This window comes from Enoplosus armatus, chromosome 9, assembly GCF_043641665.1.
Source record: "Enoplosus armatus isolate fEnoArm2 chromosome 9, fEnoArm2.hap1, whole genome shotgun sequence".
Taxonomy (NCBI): domain Eukaryota; kingdom Metazoa; phylum Chordata; class Actinopteri; order Centrarchiformes; family Enoplosidae; genus Enoplosus; species Enoplosus armatus.
The window spans coordinates 19,618,154-19,646,051 of record NC_092188.1 but is presented as its reverse complement, the minus strand read 5'-3'; the positions used below and the strand labels follow the sequence as shown (position 1 = coordinate 19,646,051).

General features: G+C 42.1%; 3 protein-coding genes across 3 annotated transcripts in view; 2 read left to right on the top strand and 1 right to left on the bottom strand.

Moving 5' to 3' along the window:
* The window catches only part of LOC139289728 (myelin basic protein-like), a 37,208-nt gene extending 29,325 nt beyond the window's left edge, over positions 1–7,883 (top strand). Inside the window, exon 4 of the mRNA XM_070911345.1 lies at positions 7,450–7,883. Within this exon, the coding sequence (XP_070767446.1) occupies positions 7,450–7,748 (299 nt within the window). The 3' untranslated portion in view covers positions 7,749–7,883. The remainder of the gene's footprint in view (positions 1–7,449) is intronic.
* LOC139289729 (myelin basic protein-like) lies at positions 7,877–22,609 on the top strand. The gene is made up of 5 exons (XM_070911346.1): positions 7,877–7,996; positions 16,435–16,539; positions 16,671–16,697; positions 19,029–19,112; positions 22,517–22,609. The coding sequence occupies exons 1-5, from the start codon at positions 7,877–7,879 to the stop codon at positions 22,547–22,549; spliced, it is 369 nt and encodes a 122-aa protein (XP_070767447.1). The 3' UTR covers positions 22,550–22,609.
* A 3,192-nt stretch (positions 22,610–25,801) lies between these two features.
* Positions 25,802–27,898, bottom strand: part of LOC139289719 (zinc finger protein 236-like) — a 46,208-nt gene continuing 44,111 nt past the window's right edge. Inside the window, exon 32 of the mRNA XM_070911337.1 lies at positions 25,802–26,896. Within this exon, the coding sequence (XP_070767438.1) occupies positions 26,775–26,896 (122 nt within the window). The 3' untranslated portion in view covers positions 25,802–26,774. The remainder of the gene's footprint in view (positions 26,897–27,898) is intronic.

Here is a 27,898-nt window from a genome sequence, read left to right as displayed (position 1 = left end):
TACAGTTCACCTGGTAATAGATTGTGTCTCAAGTGTGCCTCAATTTGCTTCACCGCCCACATTTGGCATCTGTCAGAGTGGGCCTACAGATGAAAGCAAACCCAGAAAGATTCATGCTTACCTAACACAGCTGGCGAAGACCACTGTCTCTATTCTGTGGTTCACCTCGGGTCCAAATTAAAAAACCTTCCCTGAGTTGCTTGGCATCGGAAAGTCAACAGAATGTCCATCTGTGTAAGAAAGATCTGTCACACCACATGCACAGTTGATCAAGTGGTCCTCCAGTGCAATAAGGGACGCATTTTAGTTTGTACTTCACTACACACACACGTATGTGGTCACATGTGGCTTTGTCCACTGCCAAATGTGGAGTATCAGAATCCACCTCAATCCATCCTGCACCAGCAAATGAAGCTGTCCCATATCAGTGCATTATTGACGTGCGCCTTGGTGCAATATAAACATCTTAGGTCTCCTAGTGTGTGAAAACACTGAATAGCTGCTGCATCTTGGTAAGCTCACCGGTCACAGCTATGCAGGCTCAATACCATCCTGCACGTACACATACAGTGTTTGCCGTTTTGATTTTGGTGACACCTGCTGTGTTGTTGAGACGGTTTTGAGGTCTCGGGTTCTTGACAGAACAGAATGTTTCAGCTTGTGTTGAGACCTAAAGCTCCAGTGGTCACGCAGAAGAAATCAAAGTGTAATGTCTCAGTTGAAGCCTTTGACACAAGCACCCAGCTGGCTCACGACTTCAGGACATTAGTCATGTCCACTGCCCTGTTGAAGTGCGTGTATGTATGAATGTGTTTTGGCCTCTCATGTCTCCATGGGTGAGGAAACGTCCCTGAGCACTACGCTGATGGCATCAACCCATGTTGAGCTCTATTCTTCTTCTCTGCTGTCCCACTGTCCTACTAGAGACACCCATTCATACCGGCTGCCAATGAAAACCTCACTCTCCACAAACACGTCTGTCATGACAGAGATATAGCACTGTATTAATACACCAGGCTGGACTGACCAGATTCAAAATTAAGATTCATGAGTGAGCTTGTAGAAAAATATAATTAACTTCAAATCTCAGTTCAATGTGTAACTGTGCTTCATCCAGAAGTCACAGTGGAGTCCCAGAAGAGTGCTGAAACTGTGTCGATTTATTGATCAGACAGGCAAATTTTGATGATGAATTCATTGTTTAAGTAATTTGTCAAGCGCAGATGTCAAACATTTGATGGTTCCAACCTCTCAAATGTGAGATTTGGCTGCCTCTCTCTGTTTCATATCATTGTAAATTAAATATATTTTGATTTGGCACATCAAATGGCACACACACCTCTCTTGATGGGAGGGGAAACTTCTGAATGTTTGATCCACTCTTGTCAAGAAAACGAGTGATATAGAAAGAGGTGTAAAAAAAACAACAACGACACAATAGCTGATGTTCTTCAGCAAACAGGCTGATGTGAGGAGCTGTTGCTGATGTCAGGCCAGGGCTGTCATTATATTTGGTAGCACTGCAAGGTTAGTCTCACAGCTGGGACACATACAGAAGCTCTGACACTGCTGTGTATATAATGGAGCTTGCAGGAAACAAGCCAAGTCAAATGTGGCATTTCTTGTAAGTGTTTTTTCTTTTCTTGACTTTATCATGGTGGCATAACAATGGTACAGACAGTGGTGTGCATTTTGTCCTTTGAATCACATCCTTCCCCATTTAAAGCCACTGCTCAAAGTGAAGTTCAAAGGTCACGAACATGGCTTGGGTTATAAGAAGGGAGTGGTTCTGCTGTAGCTCTTATCTCGTCCAGAAAAATCTCTGGAGGACTGAACGTCCTGAATGCCAGATGGGGTTTCAGAGACAGAGAGGGGCTTTTTTCTCAAGGCTTGTGGGTGCTTCAGATCCACCATGAATGCAGCGGCAGAAGGATTTTGGCCCCTGGGTGGGAGGTTTGGTCCGGGGCCACATAGCGATGAGTGTTTTTTCAGAGGAATGCTTCCCGTGCCTCGGTCCCACCACAGTCCTTGTTGTTGTCCCAGTAGCCCGGCTACACATCCTCTTCACACCAAAGAAGAGGAGGAAAAATGATGAGATTGAGGCCCACTCCCTGCATACCTCTTCCCTTCTCCATGCCGATCTTTTCCCTCTTGCAGGGCGCTGAATCTCTCAGCTGAACAGATCAGACAGGCCTCTTTTTGGTGTCTTCACCTGACTATTTAACCTAGACCACGCGGCAGACAGAGCTGGTGGTGGTAATTGTTCTTGCCACTATTATCTGAGACTCCAAGGCGGCAGATCACGTCTATTGTCCCCTATAATTTCCCCAGAAATATCGGGCATCTTGGCGCTGTAGTTGTCATGGGGGCATTGTGGAGTTGTTACGGTGAATTAATCTGCGATAACGTCTGGGCTACGTTATGAGAAGCTGAAAACATGTTTTGAATGAGGCCAGTATCTCTTGGTGCTAATAGGGGCCCCTGCTGAGCGATGTGTTTGACAGCAGATTCTGACCTTACTGTCTTCTCCTCTGGTGGCTTAAGGACCCCTCTGCTAAGCCAGTGATGGACAGGCCCGAGGAACTATCGTTATCTTGGGATTTGAACACATGAATAAATCCAGTATTTATGAAGGAGGCCAACAAAGTGAAGGCAGCACGCTCTGAGCAGACCCCTGCTTCTCTCTGCCGTGTAATGCATCAGGCTGCTGGATAATTGGCCCTTAGTGTGGTTTACAAGTTGTGCTTCTTTTGCATAACCTAATGTAGTGAAGGACTATACAGAGGGAGAAGAAACATGCAGCATCACATTTGGCCTTTCATTCCACCCCGTCTCACTTCACTTCTGTTTAGCAGCAAGTGTGACATGAAAAGCCTATTCCCTTCTCTTTCACGCTCAACTGTAAGCTGCCACGCTGGAATTGAGAGCCGTCCAATGACTTCATATCACACTGAAAACATTTACTGCAAGATTAGTGCAGTTGTCAGGCTGAGCGGCACGGACAGTTGCAATTAATGAAAAATTGGTTAGGTGTGCTGAGGGTACTATTAAGCTCTGCTAGGCTCTGATTGATTTCCTGACTCGTGGCAGTTTGTTATTAAACTAGAGGGAAGATTGAGTCGTGGAGGAAAGAAGTCAGTGTGTGATTGACTGTGATTTCGACATTGAGCCTCGGCCTAATTAAAAACAGTCAGCACACTGAGGAGCGCAGGCGGTCACGCAGCTGTCAGTGACCCAGCCACTGAAGCTAGGTGGCTCTTTGTCAGGTTCATCTTACAATTAGTACTGTCAGAGCTGAACTGAATGGGGCAGGCGATACAGAAGGGATGATTCTAACAGGAGCTGAGGTTCTCAGTGAATATATCATAGAAAACTCTCTGTAAACTGTAAACTCTCTCTAGAAAGAAAATGCAACTCTGTGAGGGCATGTAGATATCCATGAGGCAAAAAGAACTCATAACAAACAACAACAAGAACATCTTGTCCTATCCAGCTTGCTGGGCTCGTGGTATTACATGAATTGCAGTTCCATGGGCTGCTGTCTTGCAAGAAGCCGAAGATACCGTCCCAATGTTCTGCCTCTCCCCATTAAACATGAAAAATGAATAGAGATTTAAGGGGCTGTGAACTGGCAACTGACTCATGAGGCTGAAACATATATAGAGCAACTTAAAGGGTAATTCCAGTATTATGAATTATGGAAGGGATCCCCTACAGAGAAGCTTTTTGTTTAACCTTGTTGCTCTGAAATCTCTTGAGAGGTGAGTTGTTGCAGGAAGACGACGGTGGAAACGCGAGTCAGAGTTCTTCTCACTCTTTATCAAAAAGGTCCATCTCTGTGGGGATCCTTTCCATAACGTTATGTCTGAGACACTTAGAATAACAGTCAGAGCCTGTCAGTGGCAGGAACAAGCACTTTTAGTAGACTTACTTTTCACGGGTGCAGTTGCCCCCAAGGATTACGTTGAGGTAATTCCAAACTGGACTTAGTCATTTAGTTGTAAAAACAAAAAGAAATTGTAATAATAATCTTTCACAAATACATGTTTTGTCCTTGTTATCTGTTCATTTAATATATAGCAATCTATTTTTATAATGGAGGTTTGGTTTGCAGACAAATAGCTGATCACAATCACAAGCAGCAATTAAAGGATCATTACATTATCTATTATTTAATGAAATTCTGTTGGCACCCACAGAACCTCGGCAACACCGATCACTACCTGATACAGTGTGCGGTGGGTGATAATGGACTTTTCAGACGTTATCTTCACTACACAGATGAGTAAGCTGTCTCATCTAAGCAGAGATCCAATAAAATCACAAAAGTCATTAACACAATGATGAATCCCGGGACAATAATGATACTACTGTGTCATTTGCGTTTGGGGTGTGAAAACAATTCGGTTTGAGTCACTCGACCGTCCGCCAAACTTCTCCATCAGGCAGTTAAAAATGTGTGGGGGAGGATTTTTGTTTTTCCACAAAAGAGTATGGGCTGCAGAGTGAGTTCTGATTAGCCAGAAATGTCAGCCCCTGACTCTGTAATCACTGAGTCATCGGCATTGATCACAGTCCTATTAATCCCCTGCTTGTGTATTATGGTCAGTTTGTGCAGCGGGTGCAGCTAATGCACCTTCAGTAAGAGCACACAGGGAGTCGGCTGATTAATAAGTTACTCATCAGCACATAACCTTTTTATGGTGCACATGCAGTCAGTACTATACCGCAGTATTATGGACTGTGGAGGACTATTACAGTCCAGCCATGTCAGGATCTTTCTCTCTCTGTGATTTGTATTTTATTGGTTTTCTAGTGGCGGATGGTAGCACCGCTGGGCTTAGAAAAGGGAGCAACAGATGATGAAGAGGACTCACGGGGAGGCCACTGAAAGACAGATAAACAGCGGCTCTCTTGTTTATTCTACTCTTTGTGTTAAAATAACAGCCACAGAGGCTCTCCAGAGAGGGAACAATATTGTAATACAACATATTTACTGTTGGTAACAGAGACTGAGCAGTTATATTTCACATTGTTTACTGTAAACAGAATCTATGAGGCTGTGCTGCCGTGGGTGAGGATATAGCTCAGTATGCACATGGATTGATTTGCTTATTCTGCTGCAATCCCTCTAGAAATGTCACAGATACATAAAACACATTGAACATGCAGAGTGCAGAGTTACTCTCTAATGAGCCTCACAGTTGGCTGTCGAGATCACGATCCAGCTTTTCCTCCAGTGACTGGCAGGTCATGCTGTCTGCTAACGAACTCCCCGGAGAAACTTGAAAAACACAACAGTAAGTCATGTACTTTGGCTTGGTTTGTTTTGTTTTTTTACTTTAAAAAAAAAGTTTTCAGGCCGATGAAGTTAAAAAACTGCAGACCTGCTGACGGTGTGCACAAACTCTGCAAAAGTGAAAAGGCACCCAGAATTCCACATACTGGAAATTGCACCATTTTTGCCATCAGAATAATTTGAGAGGTGTTTTAATCATTAATCATTATTTTTTTCTTTTTTACACATCTCAGCTTCTTCCTCTTTGACCAAAACCTGATTCATATTTTTGCTAATGTTATTGTCAGGGTTTGCTTTTTTTTAGGAATAAAATCTTTATAGAAAGTCTCTGAAGGCGATGTGTCATCTGCCTGAAAGCGGCTGTTAACCCAGCAAGAACTTTATTAGTTTACATTGAGGACTTTTAGTGTCTGAAAATGGCCTCTAAAATGGCTTTTTTTACCATGTCAAGAATGAAATTATGAGGAAATGAGACTCACTAAGTGAGACAACTTTCACTAAGTACGTTTTACAGCAGTGCGGTGTGTGTGTCCAGGCTGCCGCAGACGTCCAGGTAGTGGGTTTATGGACATGCTAAAGAAAGCAGGAGCAGGAGAGTGGTATTATTAGTATCATTTTGATTAAAGACTATAAAAGCCATGTCTTATTACAGAAGGTGTTAAAAAGACAGGCTTCAAATGTTTTTTTAATGATTTGTGGTGTTATTACAAAGGCCTAATAGGTATTAGACCAAAAAGAGAAGCAACTGATGAGATTTTGGTTTCACATCAAATTACATGACATCAAATTACAATGTATGTCTGTCTCCATTTGCTGACCTTCCTCACAAGCATGCATATGCGTTTAAAACTTTTGTTTTTCTCTTCTGAAAACCTAATGACTGATGAAAAAGGTATCCTATCGGCGGCTGGTACATATCATCATCCCGATCAGTCTCGCTTCTGGATAAACACCTGCAATAATAAACAGTGTTTTGTTTAGTGTTGGGTGTAGCAAACCAACAATGGCTCCTCAGGGCTCCACTCCTCAAAAGACCAAAGTTGGTCTCATTCTCCACAAACCGAGTCACATTTGATACAAGACTTGCAAATCTGCCAGAGGGAAATCAAGCTGAGGAACTCATTGGACCAAATAATGAAAGATTATTATGCGGATGTTGCTGCTGCAGCCGCATTGCTTTTAGGAGCAACTCTGTCTAACATTGTAACAAGTCATATTGTAAACTTCTACATAGCATACAGCATGGAACTAGCATATGCTCTGCACCCAGAGACGGCGGCCTCGTAGCTCTCTGGCCCCCGAATCAGATAAGTGTCACCGTGCATTGGGTTGAAAATCCATACTTATAGGAGTTATTTTAGTGACACTGGGCCCTTTGTTTCCCTGTAATAACTATGCAGCTCTGACAACAGGCCACTGTTTCGGCCAATATTAGCATGCAGATTCTCTGGTGTAGTGCTACACCATTTCTGCCAGCACAGTGCGTATATTGTTTTGGAGGCAGGAATGCACTGGATGTCCTCGGCTGTGGGAGCTGGCTAACTTTAACGGATAGCTGTCAAAGTGGACGTTAGAGGAGCAGCTGTGCTTCCATCTCACTGGAACTAATACGCTGGAACATGTATTGCTTGTTTTTACATGGTTAGACTGAAAAATGAACCATGATAATGTCGGGAGATGAGCTCTTAATGCACTGCACAGGGTTGACTCTGTTACAAAAAGGTGCTGCAGCTTCTCTTGTACAATTGCATACAAGCCAAGAAACGTTTTTGTGCAAGCACGCTAATGCATTGCTAATGCATTGTGCTCCAGTCAAATTAAGCTGGGGATTGTGAGCACACCTGCTACAGCATTGTTTTGACTCAAACGTCTGCAGAAGGTGCTGAGAGCGACCTCAGGGACAAAACAGCACTCAGGACTTTAGTTAACACACTTTTCAGATGCTCGTGTCTGTAATCTCACAGTTCTACCTCTTCCTGTTCAGCAGGTGAGGTTCATTCAAGTTCAAATGTGAAACGTTCGCTCTGCCGGTCTCAGCAGCAGCAGGAAGGGGGCACGGCCTTGTCAAAAGAGCCCATTGTGCTGCTGGGGGTTTTGTTGTGTGCCATGCGGGCCCAAGCCCATGGATGACCCTTGTTGTTTCTGCGCAGGCCTGGGTGAGGCAGATGCGAACCAGAACAATGGCTGCATCTCGGAGATGCCGGCGGTGACTGACTCCACGGGCGCTGAGGGCCCCCGCCAGCCCTGGACCCCCGCCAGCACAGCTGACCCTGACGCCGCCACACCACGCCCCCACCTGGTCCGCCTCTTCTCCCGAGATGCCCCGGGCCGAGAGGACAACACCTTCAAAGACCGACCCTCCGAATCGGACGAGCTGCAGACCATCCAGGAACACAGCGGAGCGGCTTCAGAGTGCGGGTCGGAGAGCCCCGAACAGGACCTAGAATAGGCTAGCTTTTTTTCCCTCCCTCCCTCTCTTTTCTCTTTTTTCCTCCTCTGTCTTTCGTTCTCTCATTTAAGAGAGAGGCAAGAATCCCACATTTGACAAATATACTACCAACCACTACTACTACAACCATGGCATCTGCAAGCAGCTCTGCACAGGCCGCCTTCGGGCTGGGCCGGAGGAAGAAGAACCCCGGCCTCCTGGACCAGATTGGAAAGTTCTTTGGAGGGGACAAGAAGAGGAAGAGCAAGGTGAGGAAGCAGGGAGAGCTGAAAACTCGACCCTTCTCATGTATCTCAGTTCACTCTGCTGATTCTCTCTCAGAACCACTTTTTATTTCTGATTCTTTAACAGATCTTGTAAGAGTTTGTTGCAACATATTTGTCATATAGATATGTGTTGTTTTGATGGTGAACCGAAGTCAGACATTGTCCTGTGATTCACATTAACTGGCGAAACTGGCTGATGACTTCGGGTGGGTTTTGTTTTATTCCTTATTTTATATTACAAAGAGGCTGTGATTTAAGGAAACATGTCTATATTGTTCTGTTCTTCTTTTATTTGAATGGTACTGACATTAGTAGCATCTTTCTCCTCAGTTAAATTGTATCTGTTGTAGATGTGATTTGGTGGAACTGTTCACTTGTTGCTGCCGTTATGCAGTTTGTTTATTCAAACTTTTGTCAGACTGGAGTTAAGAACAGCCGTGTCTCAGTTCAGGTACTTCCCTAAGTGATGTCGGTGATGGTGTGAGAGGAAAATCCATGCCCGTGTCATTTAGATGTAATACTGGTACATTATTTTGCATTCTGTAGAGGCATTAGGTATTCGTCTGCAGAGAGCCCATGCGGCTTCTTTGTAGAGAGTTTAGTCTCTTTGATTTCTCTGTCTCTGGGGTAATGTTTAAACATCTGTAATAAGTCAGCCACGGGGAGGTACTTCACCACTATTTGCACGGTACAGCAGTCTGCGAAGTCACTTTCAAAGTTAATGATCACATTATGCTATAAATGATCAAAGAGATATAAGGTGTATATTAACATATAATGATATATATTAGAGTAGGAGCATATTGTCATCCCCCTGTTTGGGAATATATACAAGAGTCCTGTCTTGCAGACAGGTGATTATGAGGCATTAAAGTCTGCATTGCTTTTTAATTACTTTGTACATTGTAGTGTTGTCAAGACACCATCATTTTGTTTTGACCGTTAGTGAATATGGAAGCCTTACTGATCAGGCAAGATTTTAATGTAGGTGTCCGTTTTCAGTGTCCGTCTTTGCTGTGATAGAGAGCGTTCCATTTACTCCTGGCACCAGTTTGTCATCAGTTCAGACTGACTGGGCTCCACTTCTAGACATTATGGGCTGCTTGGCACTGTTGCCACAGCTATTAAGAACCAGACTGCAGTCCTGTTGGTTCCACCCCCTTTTTTCAGTCCATGGGACATGCACTCGTTGATGCCCTCTGGAGGTGAGGATGAGATGGAATTTCAGCTTTCAGCACCAAATGTGATGGCAAATATTTTTAGTTCACATACAGCATTGAACACATGTGCAATACTGATATTGGTTTGAAAGGAGAGCTGTCGTACATCCAACCACAGCTGTGGACTAAAATATCCTCTCAGATTATACGCTTTTTTTTCTGTCCAGCTAACCCTGCAGAGCGCTAGTCAGAGAGCTTTGGAAAGGTAATTGCAAAGAAATCATTCAGCAGCATGAAAATATGCCCCCCCCCCCCTCCCACACGCGCCTTATGTCAATTATGAAAAGGTGTTCAGCGTAAGATTCAGGATAAAAATGATTTTATATATACTGTATGCTATAAATCTTTGCTTCAGCCTGTTCTGCTGATCAGAAATAGTTTTTGCTTTTGTAAAGTTACTCATGAAATGTTCAGGGAAAATGTCAACAGAACAAATTGTGAAGCTTTCACCAACATTAGGCTAGTGACCAATTTGTCTGCCGTCTTCGTCTGTTTTTCTTCTTCTTAATGCCACAACAGTGTACATTGATCTCCATATTGATGACAAAGTGTACTGAAACAAAGTTGTAGAAATATATATTTATGTATTCACCAAGGGTTTGCCTTCAAATGATGAGTGTTCACATGTCAAGTGAGTGACCGACTGGTCCGCCCCACCTCCGTTGCCTCTTGCAAAAAATCAACCTGCACTAACTTTCTGCTGCAAACACACAAGAATTCATCATGAAGACAACAATTTTTTTAGCTTAATTTCTGATCTACTCTGCCTCTCTGTGTGCGCAGACGTTTTTAGTGCATACTTTTACTTCTAGTATTGTGGGAGACGTGTCAGTGTTTTTCTGTTGGATCTTGAATATGCATGCTTACTTGAGTAACGCTGAATTGTTTTTGATATCTGGCAGGTGTGGAGCCATTTATAAACTGATCCCTTGTGCTTTTTTTTAATGTCATCATTTTCAATCCAAGTCTGCGCTTTTGAGAAAATGCTAAGACTGTACGCACGAGATGTTTCATAAATTGTGATGAGATGACGCCAAAAAAACGACAAAACTCCCAGTCTCAGGACATGAAACAACCGCAGAAAAAATCTGCATTTGAATGATCATTTCAAATTACCGGGATAATGATGTGCTAATCGGAGGGAAAATTAAAGTTTGCATGAACATTAGCTATTCAAGCAGAAACAGTGACTCATAAAGAACAGAGCTTATTTTGAGGTTTTAATTTGCATGTTAATTTGACAGAGTCAGCCACATAATGCAACGCAGGAGTGATTACTGTATGTGAATCAGGCTTTAGCAGAACAGCTCACAGTCAAAACCAAAACTCATATGATACTGTACTCTAACCCCAGTGTCTTGGATGAAGAGGGGGTGTCGGCGGCCCCCAGCCCCCCTCTCGCATCACCTCAGGTTCACGTGTCTTTGACTCAGTCGGAGAGTTTTGTTTGAACCAGCAGTGGATCGGTGCTGATCCCTGTTTTGTAACGCCTTTCAACTTTGCAGTGGATACTTGTAAGCGTTTGTATCTGTTGTGAAGTGTTGTGACCGGTGACCTGTTCCTAACCTGACCCTGTTCTAAGCTTTTTGAATTATTGCTTGATTAAAACTCTTTAACAACACTTTCAGCGCTCTCTTTGTTTTGTTTCATTTCGTGTTGGCCTCAATGTCTCTCTTTTGGTTCTTCTTCTGTTGTGAAAAATGTAATAAATCCTTTTAACTGCTCTGCTAACAACACTCGCCTCAACACTTTGAGGTGTCACAATTCATCTTTCTTAGTTTATAAGTGACCCAATATAGAAAACTTTACTTTCAGCATTTATTTATTCAGGTTTGTCTGCAGTCTCAGCCTGTGAGATTACAGACTTTAAGACCAATGAATTCATTCCTGAGTCAATCAGTCAGTCAATCAATCACGTAAACATACTGCAAAACAAAAGGAGTTGTCAGTGAGGGTTTAATGGAAAGCAGAGCTACTGTTTATCTCCGCTCTGATAGTACCGAGTAATGGATGACTGGCTCGACTTGACTAGATGAAATGGGAGAGAACAAAATATCTTTTCGTTTGTCTGCTAAACAGGCCGAACTTTGTGATCACCACGGGCGGATTGTTCTTGTTTCCCGGAGGCATGCGTGGATTGAAATTTGTTCGTTTAGACTTGGATCGTAGAGAAGTTTCGCCACGTTTGAGTCAGTTAAAGCCTGTCTGAAGACTTTGCATTAACATGAACAGCAGCATGTTCATCAGGATTACTTCTCCAACAAAAGGAAACGGGGAGTTCAGCTCAGAAATTCAGTCAGCACCAGCTCATTTCAAATTCTATTGAAGATGTAAAAATGTGTTTATATTCATCTATTGTTTGGATGGACCAAGAAGTGCAGCCAGGCACCCTGGCACTGGAAATTATTGCTCAATGAAAACAAACATTGTCTAGGATTTTGGACAGGCGTGCATTTTTATTTAATTTCAATACAAGCTGCAAATGAATGATACTGCAGAATGAACAGCAGGGCTGCTTTATCAGTCACACATGAAAGAAGACAATGCAAACCTCTGTGTGTAGCCTCGGAGTTCAAGAAACTAAAAGTGCAAACATTGCTCAAGCATTTCATTTGTAGGATTAGGTGATGATGTGGTAGATGTGGTATTTAGCAAATACATTCAACCTAATAAGGGGGCTTAAGGAACCGTATGAAAATTATTTTGGGGGGAGGCTGGCGGAACATTATATTTAGTTTTTTTGTAAAAACAAAAACAAAAAAAACAAGGCCCTCTCCAGCATTACTATACTTTCTTTTAACATTTTCCTTGACTAAGAAAAATGCCTCCCCACAAAATTATATATGTATATAATACATTTGATTGATACAAATTATTTTGCTATGAATAACTAAAAGTGCACGAAGAGTTTTAGCTGGTGTACTCCAATTTAAAGGCATTTGCCAAAATGAAGGCAAACTCAAAGAAAAGAAAGAAAAAATACATAACCCTCCCCCCTAATCATTTTTATATGGTCCTTAAGATCTTTTTTTTTCTTCATCAGTTCTATCTGACAGCACATATAATGGCTTAATTAGCCTCCTTTTTATTTGGTATTTGATCCTGATTGCCTTCCAAGGGGAACAGCGAGCTGCAGCTGCCATGTTTGTGTCCACTGCCAGACAAACTGCTGTGTTTGTCAGTCGGATCGATTGGCCCCGTGCTCCCTCTGTTCATGAATCTGAGAGAGTGCAACTACAAAAAAAAAGAAAGTAAAGTATCACTCCTTTCTTCACTCCTTTCTTCTGGATGAGCGAAGACGCAGAGTCGGACACTAGGGGGCAGAAAGGCTAATTGCGAAAAAGAGTGCTGTTTCCTGCCGTTCAGTGTGGCAGGGCTGGGTTAATGCTAAATGCAGGTCACTGAGATGTTCAGTGTGAAGTGGGTGAAGTACGAAGGCAGAAGTATTTTTTTATGATGAAGATACTCGCTAATGATGGCGACAGAGATTCTCAAATATGGATCTCCAAGTCTTGTCCTCTGCTCAGGATGAATTATTAAACATCATCCATAATGTAGCTGATTCCTGGCCAGGAAGTGACCTCTAACCTCACAGGAGGCAGTTAGGATCATTAACCTGCACTTTGTGATAAACTACAGGGCACGAATACCTTGTAGCTCAATGTGTGTCCTGCATCCTAATTTGTCACTTTCCTCATTTTATGTGTGCATAAATATACTGTGTGTGACAGCAGAAACAACTGAGAGCTGCCCCGCTTACTGTCAGAGATAAAGATTAAAGAAATAGTTCAACATTTTAGGAAATACACTTTTTCACTTTCTTCCTGACAGTTAGATGAGAAGATCGATACCATTCTCATCGCTAGTCTGTTAAATTTGAAGCTGAAGCCAGTAAATGGTTAGCTTAGCTTAGCATGAAGACTGAGGATGGGGAAACACTAATTAACACATTTTAGAACAATTATACAAACCTGCAAACCGAATGACATTCCCATCAGCCTCAGCTTTACTCTGTGTTTAGTGCTAAATAAAATGTTGGACGCTAACGCGGTTACCATGATAAACATCATACCTGCTAAACAGCATCATCATTGTAAGCATGTTGCCATGCAAGCGTTAGCATTTAGTTCAAAGCAGCGCTGTGCGTACAGCCTCACAGAGATGCTAGCTTTGGACAGAGCTGTTTCCAGTCTTTATTCTAAGCTAAGCTAACCGTCTGTGGGTGCTAAAGCTTCATGTTTAATGGACAGTCATGAGAGTCTCGGCAAAAAAAGGTAATAAGCTTTACCTTTACAATATATTTCCTAGAGTTTGAACTACTCCTTTAAAGACATGTTCATAGGCTCGTCTGCGTCCTAAAACTACAATTCAACCTATGGCCACTTTTGGAAAAGCCAGGAAGTACTTTTTCTGTCTTCTGCATTTGTATTTCTTGTTGTAACAATAAAAAGAAAAGAAGAACTGGTTAGTTAGCATGAGCAGTGATTGTAACCGTGACTACAGAGACTCTATCACCCGGAAATCCAAAGGAAAGGTGTCACAATACTGGACAAACTCTTTGTATATTCTACACGAAATGCACACAAAGGCACAAAATGAGCTCTTTGTGTCTCTCTGCACCTCCTTTCTACTCTCCCTCACATGCACCTGAACCCCTTTCTCTTCAGACATCAAACAGGGCTCAATGATTGCGACCTCCTGAAGACACCACTGAAGTGGAAGTTTGAGAAGAGCATCGAAAAACAGCTTTAAATTCAGCGACAGAAAGTTATTTCAATAACAGCCAGACTTGGCAGAGCACCTCCATGTCACTGCTCAAGATTTGAAAGTCTCCATCATCATTAACAGCATGCCAGGAGCTAACGGAAACCACATTTGAGTTTTTTTTCCTACCTAAAATGTGTAATGTTCGCTTGACATTTGGATTGTGGCATCTGCTGCTGAAGTAATTGGGCGTCTTTTTTTTTTTAAGCAGGAAAATAAAGGCCATAAAAAGAGTTTTAAAGCATAGGAGAGGAGATGAGAAGAGCAGAGAACAAATATAGCAGAGAGACTCATTCACATCAAAGGGAGAATTGGCTGCAACGGAGACTGTATACCAGCAGAATTCATGCAGCATTATTTGATCTCCTATTTCCTCTCCCATCTCTCCCTTTCCACTAAACAAAGGCATGACAGCGGGGTCTCTCTATTTTCTCCCCTGCCTTTCATTTCTGCCTCCCTGTCCCATCTTTTACATCGCGACAGAAATATACATGCGAAAACGCACACCGAGACACACACACACACACACACACACACACACACACACTTATGCAAGAGGACATCATTAAGGGGTCACTATTGAAGCACTGGGGGCAGCTACGGAGTTGGATGTACACATGCTGATATCAACAACAGAAAGGCTAGATTTACTCTTACTTAAATCATTGAAATTGTATTTCTTTAATACGCACAGTAAATTGATATTATGGTTTTTTTTCCCCCCAAATGGAAGCAGAATTCCTTTTATATAAGCCACGGTTGTCCATCTAGATATCAATTTGGGTGGATCCTGCTCTAGGCGGAAACATTTTCCTTTTTTCTTTTCCTTTGTGTTTCCCCAGACTGTATTGATCTAATTGTCTGCTGGTCCATTTTCACAACACCCACAAAAGACTGTAAAGGTGACGTATAATGCAACACTGCGTGTCTATCACATTGCGTAAATGGTGGTGGCGGAGAACGTTTCCCCCCCTTTCGGTTACCTTAAGGTTCTTTGATGTGAGATAATGGATGTGAATCATCAACAGCACGCCCTCCCCCCTCTATCCCACACACACACACACACACACACACCCACACACACACACACACACACACATAAACACACATACCTTATTGGGGTCAGAGAAAGGGATGAATGAGGTAACATTAACTGAAAGGACTGAACATTCTGAGTGGGTGGAAATTAGTTTTTCCTCCTGTGGGCTGCATGTTGTTGATGGCGTTCCGTATTAGGAGAATTATACTTTTCACCTTTTATGTGTCTGTGCTGTTTGAGTTAACAGGATTTTTTTTTTTTTAATGCAGCAGTGTTTTTACTAAAAGTCAGAGCATATCGACCCTATTAAACACTCGTTGACGTACCTTTTGTAAAGGCTGACTTTGAAGAACTTGCATCGATTTGTACTTTGGGATGGTAATTAAGTCTTCTTTGTTAAGATCAAGCCATTGACGACAAAATACTGACATCTGCAACTGCTCATTTGTCCCTCTTTAATTTGTTTTTAATGACTCGTGGCCAAAGGTTTTTGTCGGTTTGGGATGAGGGTTAATGAGGTGAGAGTTGTCTGCGACGTGATGCTGCTATTAATGTAGCTGATTGAATGAATATCAGTGGGAGGATGGAAGTCAACGGGAGATTTTTCACTGAGGAGAGTCATAAGTGCTGATGGTGAAAATATATTCGTGTTCAGGGTTGCTGATAAAGAAGTTCCCACCTTAATACGGCAGAGTTACTGACCTCTGTACAGCCACTACAGGTGTTGAAAACAAATGGTGAACATTTTCAATGGAAGAACATTCAAATGAACCACGTTTCTGAGCAGGACTTTGCTGTAGATTCTTATTGCTTTCCTTCACTGTTATCCACCACAAGTGACCATTCACACTCATACATGTCCAAAAGCATCCTTACATAATCAAAAAGAATATCAAACAAGGAATATGTCTTACAGATTCTTTCAAAATGAATTATCATTCATAGCTCAGGTAAGTAAACCCGTTTACACAACTATTTGTACCTGCCGCTGTCTCTCATCAGCCGACACCTTTGGTGTCATGGCAACACAGGGAAAGTATAGTGTTTTTGTAAATGGTCAACAATTCCATTAAAAAGTGAGTCATTTTGTAATTCTCGTCCTTCAACAGGTAAGTATGACAAGCAACAGGACCACCTACGCAACTTTGTGTTGTATTTTAAGTACTTCCAAGGGAGTGTTTTAAGAAGAAGAAGAAGAATTTATGTGCTATTCTCTTGATCGTTGTAGTAACAGGATTATTTCTTACTTCAACAGATAAACTATTAATCTTACATTTATTATTGAAGTTTTTGAGCATCTGAGAGTTAAAGGTCAAGTGATTTTTGTTTTGTGCGTCAGCATACTTTTGTTTAACATGTACGTCTATTGTACCTTCCTTCTCTCTTTTCCTTCCCAGGGATCTTTCCGAGGTGCTCTCTCTCCAGGCCCTCAGAAAGCCTCTGCCACTTCCCCACGTAAGCGTGGAGCAGAGAACGCCGTGGTCCATTTCTTCCGCACGATCGTGAGTAATATAAACAATACACTACACCTCTGTCTTCCAGTGCTCCCTCCATGTGTGTCTCTTTGCTCTTCTTCTACTTTCTCTCATAAACTCCGTCAAATGTCTTTATTCTGTGATTAACTCCTCTTCAGGTGTCCCCCGCCCCTCCCAAGTCTAGGGTGAGTCTGCTTCATGTTGCTTACTTTTGAAGTTGAAATTTACACTCGCAAATGGAATATAGTAGACCAATAAAATATGCTTATGTCCTTATAACAGCTAAAACATTTCTGCAAATTGGTTTCATTCTGTGTGTCTCCATTTTGAACATGAAATTAGGGCTTTTTTAAGATCTTATTTACTGTCAATTCACACAGAAAAAAATCTGCCCAACACAATTTGTAAATTTGTTAGATTTTCTCCCCAAGAGTTTTCTGTCAAGGCTGAAAACAAAGCTTTTAGATCCATAAAAGTCACAATTTATGCCCAGGAGGACAGTAACATATCCCACTGCATGTTGAAATTTGAGTGTTGCATTTGAATCAGTTTAGATAAATGACATACAACATACAAATTCAACCATTTAACCAGAATGCATGAATACACTGCATTTAGACTGACTGCTGGAGTATTTGAAGCATTCTTATGCTGTATGTCTTTGGCTTTGTTGCTGCTGAATGTCACTAAATGTTGTGCTCTTTCCAATGTGAGCGTCTGCCTTGCTCCCCCCCACCCCCCACATATCTGCTCCCCCTTCTCTCCGCTCCTCATCTGCCCTCATCATCTCCCTGTGACCCTGTGACTTCCCCCCCTGGATGGACCCTCCTATCTGCCTCCTCTCCTTCCCATCCTGCCTTTGCGCTGAGTAAGACACACATTTCCACTTGTCCCCTCTCTCTTTTACCTCTTGTCCTTTGTCTCTTGTTTCTCTACACGTCCAGTGGAGAGGACTAGCAGCCAAGATAGGCCTGGTAGGTGGTTTAAAAAAACACAGAGGTATCATGCCTAATTAAACCGAGGGGGGCAATTGAGGTCATCCTCTCAAACAGCCTCCGAGTGTGACACCTGTGGCTTTACTTCCATGTAGTCTCCATCAACCACTTTAGCCGCCGTAATCTGTCCATACGTCAGTGATAACGCCCTCATTTCCTTCTGACTTAAGTCCATTTTCAAATACATCATTCCCATTTTGTAGCTTTGCGGCCTGACTGATCCATATCATGTGCGCATATTGTTTATTCATGATAACACAGGCATCGGTCTGCTCTTCATTATCCTTGTTTCATTTCAAAAATTCCTCTGTGGCTGGCGGACGTGAGACTGCCCTCTGCTTCATTTGGCGACGTTATCTGCACTTAATTCCTCATGCTTGTGTGTGTGGGTATGTGCTCGTTCTGAATCCTGAAGCAGCAGAGACAGAGGGGTTGTGGGGGTTAAAGGCAAAATGGCTCAGACAGAGGAGTCTCTCCCAAGGGACTGTATGAACATTATTACAGCGGGACAGGGGGTCAAAAAAGAGGGAGGGCAGGATAGTCTGACGTTTTTTGGAGAGCAGCAAAGGATTTTATTCCCTTCCTCTGCAATATAGTGAACAGACACATGAAGAGTTACGAGAAAACTTTCCACATGCACCATAAGGGTTCCATCCTATTTTGACACGTTGTTGGGAGGGTGATGCAGTTTTTCTCTAAGTCAAGGGAGGGTTCACAGTCAACATTAATGCTGCTTGGGAGGGCCTTGGTATTTTTCCCGTGAAACATAAGGATCAGCCCCTGTCACCACTCCAATCATTTTCATACAGTCCCTAAGTGTTTTTCTAAGGGAATGAACCTTAAAACCTGTTCATATAGTACATTTTCATACATATTCGATCGGACATCAGCTTCTCTCTGTTTTATTTTCCACTTTCCACATCCAAGTGTCAAGCAGCAATGTTTTGAAAAGTCCAAGATAAAATACATTTGGTTGGTTGGATCCACCGTGAGGCAGTGAATAAAGTAGGACACTGTGGGCACCAGATGACTGTCATATGGTCAAAAAGTGAGACTCCGAAAGTCAACTGAAATCCCCTCTTCTTTTTTATCTCACACAAGAGTTGCCATTGGTGGTTTCAAGCAAGCAGGAGACTTTTTCCTTTTCAAACTTTGCTGCTTTGTAGCTTTTCTTACTCATGCATAATTCACACCAAATACTTGGATGAAAACCTTACCAGAAGTGGAACACAATTCTAATATAAAAGTAGGGCAAAAATTGGATCGCACCGTAATCCATACCTAGTTTTCTCCGATATTTTGAGTTTTTTGTGGAGCACACTGATCCATCATTCCCGAGCACACCCTGGAGGTGGAGGAGGTCCTATGTATTACATCCTCTTCTCTCCTTCCTCTTTTCCACCCTCACTGAATTGAAAATGAATCAGGGGCTCTCTGTAGAAAGGTCAGCCACATATTAACCCCCTGACAAATATCTCCAAGACTCATTTAACACACCGACTCCTTTTCTTCCTCTGCCAGGGGGACCAGAAGTCACAGTCTGCTAAAGCCAAGAAGGCCAGTGCAGGGGACGGCAAAGGCTCCCTGACTAGGATCTTCAAAATGGTAAAAAACTGCACGTCAAACACTTTCCAAGTTATTTCCTTGTGGCCTCCCTACACTACTTCTCTTTCCTGGAAGTGAAATTGCACAGAAAGTGAAATATTTCCCTAATCGCTGTCTTGCCCCTTTTTTTCTGTCTCAGTGATGATATCAGCGGCAGAGTGAGTAACTGATATATGATGGAGGGATGCTAGAGTTTAACTCACTCCGTGTTTGTTTGATATGCTTAGAAGACATCCTAATCTCATTACTACTGCAGCAGCAGCAGCGGCAGAATAATAAGAGGCAAGATTGATCATTGTGCACGCTACAAGCTTTGTGCCCATGCTGGTTTAATCACGCTGAAGATGGTAGATCCAGTTCGAAAGGGTCCAGCGGGGCTACAGCTAACATACTATATCTGCTTTACAAGGAAGGAGTGGTTGCTTATGCACAATGTGCAGTATAATATAAAATTATTACGCAATATCATCAATCACTTGCCCAATCTCAGGACCAGATAAATTAAATAAATCGTTGTCAGACAATAGGTGATGGGTTTGCGTTCCGCCTCTTTTGCTCTCCACACGGTTTACCAGCATGCAACAAAAGCCCGCTCAAACGTGATTGGTCAATACTACTTGGACTACAAACGGAGGACAAACGGAAACCATCTTGGCTGTTTATAGAGATGACCACTTAGACAAGCGCGACTGGCTCCTTCAGGTCCTTTGGAGGAGTTGCTGCGCAAAAATGTTGGTAGAATTTAAAACTGATCATTAGGATCACAGTATACCTGAAAAAGCCATCATTCAGTGGCTAGCAATGTTACAATGAAAGCTCCTCTGAAGTTTTTAATGCTTAGAATGTCATGAACTCACACAGACAACAGCAACAGCATGGATGTTTCATATTTGTTTAACATTTTCCAAACATCAGTATAAACAGTGGTTGTGTCACTAGCACAGAACAAATGCAGTACAAGAAGGATATGTTTGCTACTTATGCAAATGTCACCAAAAGAGAGTGAAGGTAAAATGGCAAGTCAAAGTGTAAACACAAAGTCAGTCAGACGTGTGAAATAATGTGTGTGTGTGTGTGTGTGTGTGTGTGTGTGTGAGGCACTGACATGGGAATCGTTGAGTTTTTGTTCAAAAATGTATTACACAACATAGTTTTTTTCTTTTTAAACTGCACACAAGTACCTTTAACAGGTTGATAAGTCTGTCCTGTTCGCTAAAAAGTGTCCACCAAACATGAAATGTCAAAACCACTCTGAGCACAGACGGAAGTTCTGACCCCTGGTTTGACTAAGAGAACTGAGGTGTTTCTTACTCCCACACTGGACATTCAACTTGACACCGTGTAACATTCGCCCAACTTGTCAGCTGCAGCACATTCATTCGCACTTACTTCATGCTGCCGTATTCACAACTGCTTGACTTTCCAATTTACAGAGAAGCGTATTATTACTTGACTTGTCATGAAAAGCTTTCATGCCCCGCCAGTTTTTAAGTTTTAATTAGCCAGCCTCTCTCACTATACCTTAGATTAGTTAGTTTAGCAATTAGTGAGGGTGGAGAGAAATGCAGATTTCCCCGGGGCTGCGTCCTCATCTGTAGTGGCTAAATTGTTGTCACTCAGCTACAAGAGAGTAAACAGCTCTGGAGATGACGGACTACTATGACGCCCGTTTCACATCTTTCTGATGAGGCTAATTAGCATTGACTCAGTGCCATCACACTATCACTTCCTTCCTTTCCACACGTAAACAAGCTACCCAGTCCAAACGAGAATAAAGCCATGTTAACTTTTAATTAACGTTTCAGCCTTTTGTTTCTATTCCTTTTTTTTTCAGACTGAAATTTCAGTACCGTCGCTGTGTATTGAGTTCTTCTCTTTCATGACAGATAATGAATTTCGTCTGAAATGGCTGTGAGAATAGTTTAGAACAAAAGCTCAGTCCCCGGCCTTCGTTTTATGAGGAGGGGTAAAACACTTCTCACAATATGGATTATCTTCTTAAGCAATCCATGAAGATTTGTCTCATTTGTATAATCTTTATGCCTTTCAGAATCCTCTACTCTTCCATCTATTTGATCTGAATGAGAGAGTGGGATGGGAAAAAAAGTACAATATAGTCTCAGAGAAGGCTTTGTGATAAACACAGGATGTCTAATCTGAAACTTTAGGGAGCAAAAACAAATTGAAAACTGGGAGCTTTTGCCTTTGAAGGGACGAAATGCCTGAGAACCACAATGAAAACACATTTGCAGGATCTGTGGAACAATGTGTAATGTGTATTGTATATGTATACCTGCGGTCAGTCGATAAGATGCAACCTCATTTCCTATCCAACTATTTTTTCCTCTTTACCTTGAGGACAAATGCAGTAGGAACTTCCTCTGACATAAACATTTTTCATTAAAAACAAGATTTAAGACCTGCTTGCAAAATCACAGCCTCCCATGTGCAACATCAGCATGTATGGAAGCCCATTTCTGCCAAGAAAAATGCATGGAAAGCATAGGAATGATAAAAATACAATTACTCATGGTAAGTCAGAACTATGAGATTCAAAGTCAAAATTATGATATATTGAGTCAACATTTTGACTTTTTAAGTCTGCATTATGAGTTAAAACTGACTTTTTAAGTCAAAATGAATACTAGGCAATAATTATGAGTAACGTTTTACTCTTTGAGCCTACATTACAAGTCAAAATTAACTTAAATCAGAATTATGAAATACTAAGATACTCATCATTTCGATTTAGCATCACAAATGTTGACTTACTATGAGTATTTTTTATTTCGACGTCATTTTTTATTTGTTATTTAGTTGTTTTCTATCGGCTTCCATAACTATACATCACTGCAGGCCTGAAAATTGCCCACAAACATACTAACCTGCTTATTTCTCACATGAAAAGGACTACTCTGACTTTTCAATGTTAAGCCCTGGTCTCATTATTCTGTGGGAGAGCTTCGTGTAACAGCTATAAAGCTGGAAAGTTAGTTCATTTAATGACGCGTGACTGCAACTCTCAGGCCTGATGAAATCCTTTCTCTGTTCTTCCCAAAGGTCTTTAAGAGTTCTTTTTTTCTTTTAAACACAGGACGTGACGAGTTAGCCAGACAGCTAATGTTTTCAAATCGTTGATGATTCATCATGGCCATGGCCATCATCATTGGTGAAGACTAAAATTTAGCTGTGAGAAGTTATTGCCTGCAATTACTTAACACGCTTTCTGCTTAAGTGCTGAGAGAGAAAGCTGTCCACTGAGGTGAACGCTCCCATCACATACTGAGTGAAATGACCAGCGGGCCAGACTCCAAAAACATCAGAGTAGTCATTTGGAGCTGAACCAGACTTGAAGGACTGCCACCTCCACATTTTCATCAGATGTGTCTCGTCTGTTTTTGCAGGGAAGCAGGAGTGCTTCTCCAGCCAAACGCTGAAGTCCCTCTCCACAACCTCTTCCAACAGCAGATGTTCGAGAACGTGGGACTAAAGCGGGGAAAAAGGAGAAAGAAAAGGAGGAAATCTTGTCACCCTCGACACTCACCTTCCCCTCCACCTCTGATAACACTCTAATGTACGCTAAACCCCTCATCTCCCCTATCACCCCCCCCCTCCCCACACACTCCCACACACCCCTTTGGCTGGTAGATAGCGACACAATCTGTTGCCCCCCCTGCCCCCTCCCCTGCATGCGTTGTGCTGAGTCTGTGCAGTCATCATCACTGGTGTGAACTGTTTGCTGAAATTGATCCTGAAGCCGCTCACATGTGCAGCCCGAATGACCCCCCCCCACCCCACCCCCCTTTCCATGGCTCTCCACACCTGTGCTTGAGTTTCTGTGGACGTCTTCGATGGGTTTTCTCTAACAAAAAATGGCGGCTAAACCGAAGCACACCCGGAGCAGTTGAAGGCTCACGGCCGGTGCGAGTCCGACTGACTTGACCGTTATTGCCGATGCTTGCGGACTGGAAGAAAAGACCGGGTTGTTTCTGTTGTAGAGAAGAACGGTTTTCTGTCTTGTCACACTGTCTTTGTCAGTCCCTCAAAAACCTTCTCTGTGTTCTGTTTCGTGATCGATTTAACAGATATGACATGATTGTGAGAGCCATTTGGTCATACGTGTGTTTTCATTCAACCCTTGTGTGTTAGCTGTAGTTAAGTGTCCTGTCATGAATGTGATGTTGATCTATGTTTGTCATAAGGGCCTAAGGCTGGCTGTGGATGTTTGTGGTAAAACATTTAATTTCTAAACCTGCTAAATCAATTTTCTGCAATAGTCACTCAAAAAACAATTAGTCATTTCTAATGTATCATTTCTTTTTCAGTGCATGAGATAACAGTATACACTAACTTTCCTCTCCATGTTTATATATAACGAAATGATTTCATAGTGCACTGTTTTCCACCTTTTAAAAACTGCCAGAATCTGTAGCGCGATGCTGGTGCCGCAGCATGATGCCAGATTCAGACCCTTCCTCTTCGCTTTAGTATAGCTAGGTCTCTTCTTTCGTCTTCGCTGTTTCTATCTCATGCACGGCGCACATTCTGTACATTAAAGTGCCTTTCCTTCTGACTACCAAAGCGACGCGCTGTGTTTCCTTCCTGTGGATAATAAAAAAAAACAAACACAAACACAATTTCAACAAAGGTGCTCTGTGACTAACTCTGTGCAAGTTTTCTGAAAAACAAACACAAAAAAAGTCAGGTGAAGAAAAGCTCGGCACCACCACTTGTGCTGTTCAAAACATCCACCTTCCAAATGTGTTAAAAAGCAGGCGTGAGTGTGATGTGTGGCGTTCACTTCTCCCACTGTTTGTGCGTGCTTGGGCCTCGAGAGTGCTGTGTAGTGTTTTTCTAAATAGATCCTGTGGATGAATGTAAAGATCCTCTTCATTGTTTTCTGTGTAATAAAACATGACCAGCCACTTAACTGAGAATAAACAATAAAAATTATAAAACCACCTCTACTCTCTGCCTCCTGAAGTGCGTGTTTTGTCTCGCGTGGCACGACCTTGACAGCGAATGGCACATTGTGGAAAAAACTGAAGCGGGAGGGGAAGTGATGTTGTTGGGTCAGGTCGCAGCGTCGCAGCCGGCAAAGGCATTTCACAAAGCCAGAATTCATGACTCATTTGGTTATTATTATTCGTGCCAAGCTTGGCCGAGCTACTCATGAGTGGAGCAGAAAGAGCACTATCACGCAGAGATTATGCATTTCCATGTCATGTTGAAAGGCTGGCCCTGAAAATATGAATGAAACACACATAGCTTCCAATTTCTCCAAGAGGACACAATGGTGATTTTAACCTAATGTTTCGAAACGAAACATTTTACATTCCCTTTAAATAAATTGTCATGTTTTCCCACACAACATTGTTTCGTATTGAACTTTGAACCTGGACTAAAGTATACTAACATGTCATAGCTAAATAAGCACAGTGAGGTAAACTTGAAGACATGATTACATTAAATGGAAAAACAAGGATGCGTGTGGTGAGAGAATGGTAAAGGGAGAGCAGACAGATCAGCATGGCCCCTCAAAAGAAAGAAATAGCCTGACATTTTAGGAAATGTGCTCAGTCACCTTCTTGCCGAGAGTTAGATGATGAGATTGATTACGGTCTCGTGTGTGTGTGTGTGTGTGTGTGTCCTACAGCCAGGAGGGGAATCAGGCAATTAGCTTAGCTTAACATAAAGACGAGAGGTCCTCCCACTAACTCTAAAGCTCATTAATGAACATGTTTTATCTTCTTTGTGTACTCTGTGCAAAAAGTGAAGTGTTAGATGGAATTTAGACTAAAAACAGCCCTGCGTTGACACAAAGCAGGGGGCTGCAATGGTGGGTGGTGTTGCTTCAGGTACAAGTGACACATGAAATCTGATCCAAGGCTGGTTTGAGCTAACTATGAGCACAGCGCATAACTCTGGAACGTGATCACGGCACTAATTATTTTATCGCTACGATCGAGGAGTCAACAGTAGAAGTAAGGCGTTCATGTTACAAAGTGACCAAGTAAATCAAGTGTGAATTAGAATATTACATATTTGTTTGGCCACCGCCTTGCAAACGTTACATCTGTGTCCTCATTTGTGTGCAGGATACAAACAAAACAGGGACCCACAATGAAAACAAAGGCCTCACGCAAGAACCACTTGCACAAACAGATTCGTGCTTTAGTGGCTTGTACGAATGATTTAGGAGAACTGGCCGCATTCAACAAATGTTCTTTATGAATTTTCTCTTTTGGCACAAACACAACTTATGAGTGGTCCTGACCTGTCGGAGGAGTCATTCGCAATTAGTCTGCTGTTATCCAACGCTGTTGCTTTTTCACTAATGGATTGTGTATTTCATTACTTTGAGGCAATATTTTGTTGACATGATCCTGTTTGATTCTGCAATTCCAATTATAATATAATTCTAAATGTATTCATATAGCCTAACGATGTCATCATTCCTTTAAATTGGCTATTTATGCTATTATATATATATATATATATATATATATATATATATATATATACACAAGGTCAGCGGGAAGTGTAACGTCTCACCTAACTCTCAGCAAGAACGTGAATAAGCACATTTTCCAAAATGGAAACTATTCCTTTGTCAGAGGGAAAAAGATTATTTTATCTGTAAGACAATAATGTAGTCACTAAACAATAAAAAGAGATGCAAGTTTAAATTAGTAGAAAAATTACTTTAATCTTCTTAATTTATTATGGACAATAGAAAATACAACTGCAAAAAAACAGAGGAAAAAAACAGCTTATTGTCTGTACATTGGCTTTGCTTCATAACAAATGCAACATTATGCTCAAATTACATATTTCCAACCAAACCATGTTGCGGCGGTTCATCAGAAAATATAGGCAATCTAACTACACTATTTACAGAATGGACTACAGTAAAGAAAACGTCTTAATGACGTGAGAACAACAGGAAACACAAAGCTGACAGTTAAAAAGCTCGTACAGCATCAAACCCAGAACAGCGTCTTCACAGCTCGCTGCCGTTCTCAACTAACATGCGCTTTGTTTTCTAACTAAAAACAAATATGGAACAAACTGCAAATGACATTTCATTTCCAGATGAAATATGTACAGTATAAATATATAAAAAAAAACATATTTCTCGTAGACCAGTGAAAAAAAGCTTTCTATGTTACAGCTGTTATTGAAGCCTGACAGCAGTGCGGTTGGCTGCAGCTCCGCGTACGTCCCTGTGAGCTGACCAATAAAGAAGAAACAAGACACTCGTGTCTGGGGAGCTTTTTTTCTCAGAATAGTTTCCTCTCTTTCCAACAGGGTCAGCATGAGACGGACCTGCATCTCCTGACTGCAGAATTCTCTGGGATGCCTGCGTTTATTGAACCTCTCCGGAGGCCATCATATTGATGGCAATCGGACAGCAGCAAAGCAGATAAAAGACATTAAGCCAATCGCAGGGAACCAGACTCCCTTTACTTCACTGCTAATTTGGATAAACAGCAGGGGGCTGCTACTGGGTACAGTGGAGCTAATCTATAATGTCTTCGGTCTTTTTCTAACCAAATAACCCCTTTTGAGGAGACTGTTTGCTGTTTAGTGGTAAAACTCCATCAGTGCTCAGTACACTGACACAGTGCTTTTTGACTCTGGTACTCATGTGGTTTGTGGTCAGGGGAAGACATTGTGCCAGTCTCCGGATGATTCAGGAACCACTTCCAGGTCGAGCTCAGACGTTACCTCGACCTGGGGCCCCGCTTCGTCTTGGCTCAGGGACACTTCTTGGAGGGCGCCTGGATGGAGGGAGAAAGAGGAATGAGAAGGGTTTTTGCATGACTCACGTGCAGTAAAATACTCCTTGAGAGAGGTAATAACAGCGATTTGAAAAGCCCATTAGCGCGCATTCACAGAGCAGCACCAGCAGCTCTGTTTGTTTTAAATTTACCATTTGCCGTCATGCAAATGAGACCATTCGTCAAAAAGCAATCTTCCCCTCCTCGCTGCTCCAACGTTTGTTTTAATATCTCACACTCTCTCTTCTAAAAACGCAGCGTCTATTACACAAACTATGTAATAAGACTTGACGCATGTGGAATGTGCTCATTGTGAGTTGTAAATATGATATGAGCCGTGTGTCGTGGTACATCCAGCTTAAAATAACTTGAGCGCAAAACAACAATAAGTCACTTTGGCACAAGCTGCTGCAGGCCACGCACTGAATTGAGTTTTACAGTGGGAGTCATTTAATTACCCCCCCCCCTCTATTTTCGCTCGCTATATCTGAAACACTTCAAACACATATTCATTAAGTTGCAAGCGCGGGAGTGTGTGCCTTGAATCCTCCAGTATTTTTCACAAGCTGCATGACGGAACAAATATTTAAGGATTCATTTGAACCGTTTGAACCATTTTAACATCACGAACATGCCTATGAAAATGTGCAGTCATAGATAGAATACTGGGAAGTAGGATCTTGGTATTTCCCAGGAATGTGGTCCAGTTTCCCAGGAAAAAATACATGCAGGATCCCTGGATTTTCAGCATGTGTGCACGTTCGTGTACAGAAGAATTTCACATGTGGTGAAACGAGGACTCCTCCAAACCTCATTAATGCTACCATGAAACTGTTGTAGATTCAGGCCAACCTTAAATTACCATCATTATAGTAATATAACTGGAACAACTCTTCCCCATGCAGCGGCTTCTTCTAGTTCCATTTCATGTTAAAATGGCAGTTTATAGTTCAGCTGTGTGGTAGAATATTTTTTTTAGAAGAAGAGCGCTAAATCTCTAAA

Coding starts and splice junctions, on each gene's coding strand:
- LOC139289729 (XM_070911346.1), top strand. CDS start 7,877: ATGGCATCTGCAAGCAGCTCTGCACAGGCCGCCTTCGGGCTGGGCCGG. Junction 7,997..16,434: donor ACAAGAAGAGGAAGAGCAAG/GTGAGGAAGCAG, acceptor TTTCCTTCCCAG/GGATCTTTCCGAGGTGCTCT. Junction 19,113..22,516: donor TGACTAGGATCTTCAAAATG/GTAAAAAACTGC, acceptor CTGTTTTTGCAG/GGAAGCAGGAGTGCTTCTCC.